The 1078-nt window shown below is 44.2% G+C and overlaps 1 protein-coding gene across 1 annotated transcript in view; it reads right to left on the minus strand.

Annotated features, from left to right (window-relative positions):
• Positions 1 to 801, minus strand: part of LOC107989206 (haloacid dehalogenase-like hydrolase domain-containing 5) — a gene marked incomplete at its 5' end in the record, with an annotated part of 5469 nt that extends 4668 nt beyond the window's left edge. The window contains 3 exons of the mRNA XM_025060079.1: positions 107 to 200; positions 380 to 492; positions 595 to 801. Coding sequence (XP_024915847.1) covers positions 107 to 200; positions 380 to 492; positions 595 to 801 — 414 coding nt within the window. The remainder of the gene's footprint in view (positions 1 to 106; positions 201 to 379; positions 493 to 594) is intronic.
• Between the last annotated feature and the right edge of the window lie 277 nt (positions 802 to 1078).

Below are 1078 nucleotides of genomic sequence, written 5' to 3' on the forward strand. Positions count from 1 at the left end.
TGTCCACAGGTAAAGACACACACACACACACAGATAAATACTCTAGATATATATATATATATATATATATGACAGAAATTAAATTGAGAACCACTGCAGTACTCACAGGTAATTTTGGTCTCCTGTTGTGGTCCACCATGTCCAGCAGGGGGTGGTGTTCTGCGAGCTGCTCCATGCTCACAACTTTCTGAAAACCCAGTCTGTCCTGGTGGTCAGGAATCATAAGAAATGTTCAAGCTTCACTTGAGAAGCTTCTCTCCCAACTCTTGGCTTTCTTGGTGACTCACTAATGAGACGTTCACATAATGATGATGTTTTCAAAGAAGAAAGGGGGTCGAGGGACCAAAGGTCAGTGATGGGTCAGTCGCTGAAAGGATACGTGTTGGCGATCTCCATCACTGGACCTTGTCCTGATAGGAGGACACATTTATCATGGAAAGTCTTCAGCAGCTGCAAAGGACTATGGGAAAGAAGCACCTGCTCTGTGGTGATCTATACACAAACACAAAGAGAGAACTCACATGGCTGTGTCATCCAATAAAAGCCCAGCTACCAGAACACATGGTTTGTTTGTTTGTTTTTTTTTTGGTCTACCTGGACATTAAAGAGATGAGACAGCTGCTGGGCTTTGTGGTGTCTCTGACAACTTCCTGCGTTAGTGACAAAGACGACAGGAAACAGGAACCTGTCATTTCTGTCCAGAAGTTTTCTCAATGCTCTTTGAGCGGCGGGAATCACCGAGCCCCCACGGAGCAGGACACCATCGACATCAAAGAGGAAGCCAGCCTGATTGGACACAGTAGTCAGGAGACAAGAGGAACAGGTGTTGATATAGAGCCATTATTGTTATTGTTGTTGTTGTTATTAGCATGGGTTCTTTCAACAGCTCTGCTGTTAACATGTAGCTACCCTGGTTATACACTGGCCTGGCCAAAAAAAAAAAGTCGCCACCTGGATTTAACGAAGCAAATAGGTAGGAGCCTCCTATTGGATAATTACTGCATGGGCGATTATCTTTCAGCTGGCAACAAGTTATTTAACCCCAACTGGTGCAATGAGTTGCTTCTCATTTCCTAAA

The sequence above is a fragment of the Cynoglossus semilaevis genome, chromosome 11 (assembly GCF_000523025.1).
Source record: "Cynoglossus semilaevis isolate Cse_v1.0 chromosome 11, Cse_v1.0, whole genome shotgun sequence".
Classification (NCBI taxonomy): Eukaryota; Metazoa; Chordata; class Actinopteri; order Pleuronectiformes; family Cynoglossidae; genus Cynoglossus; species Cynoglossus semilaevis.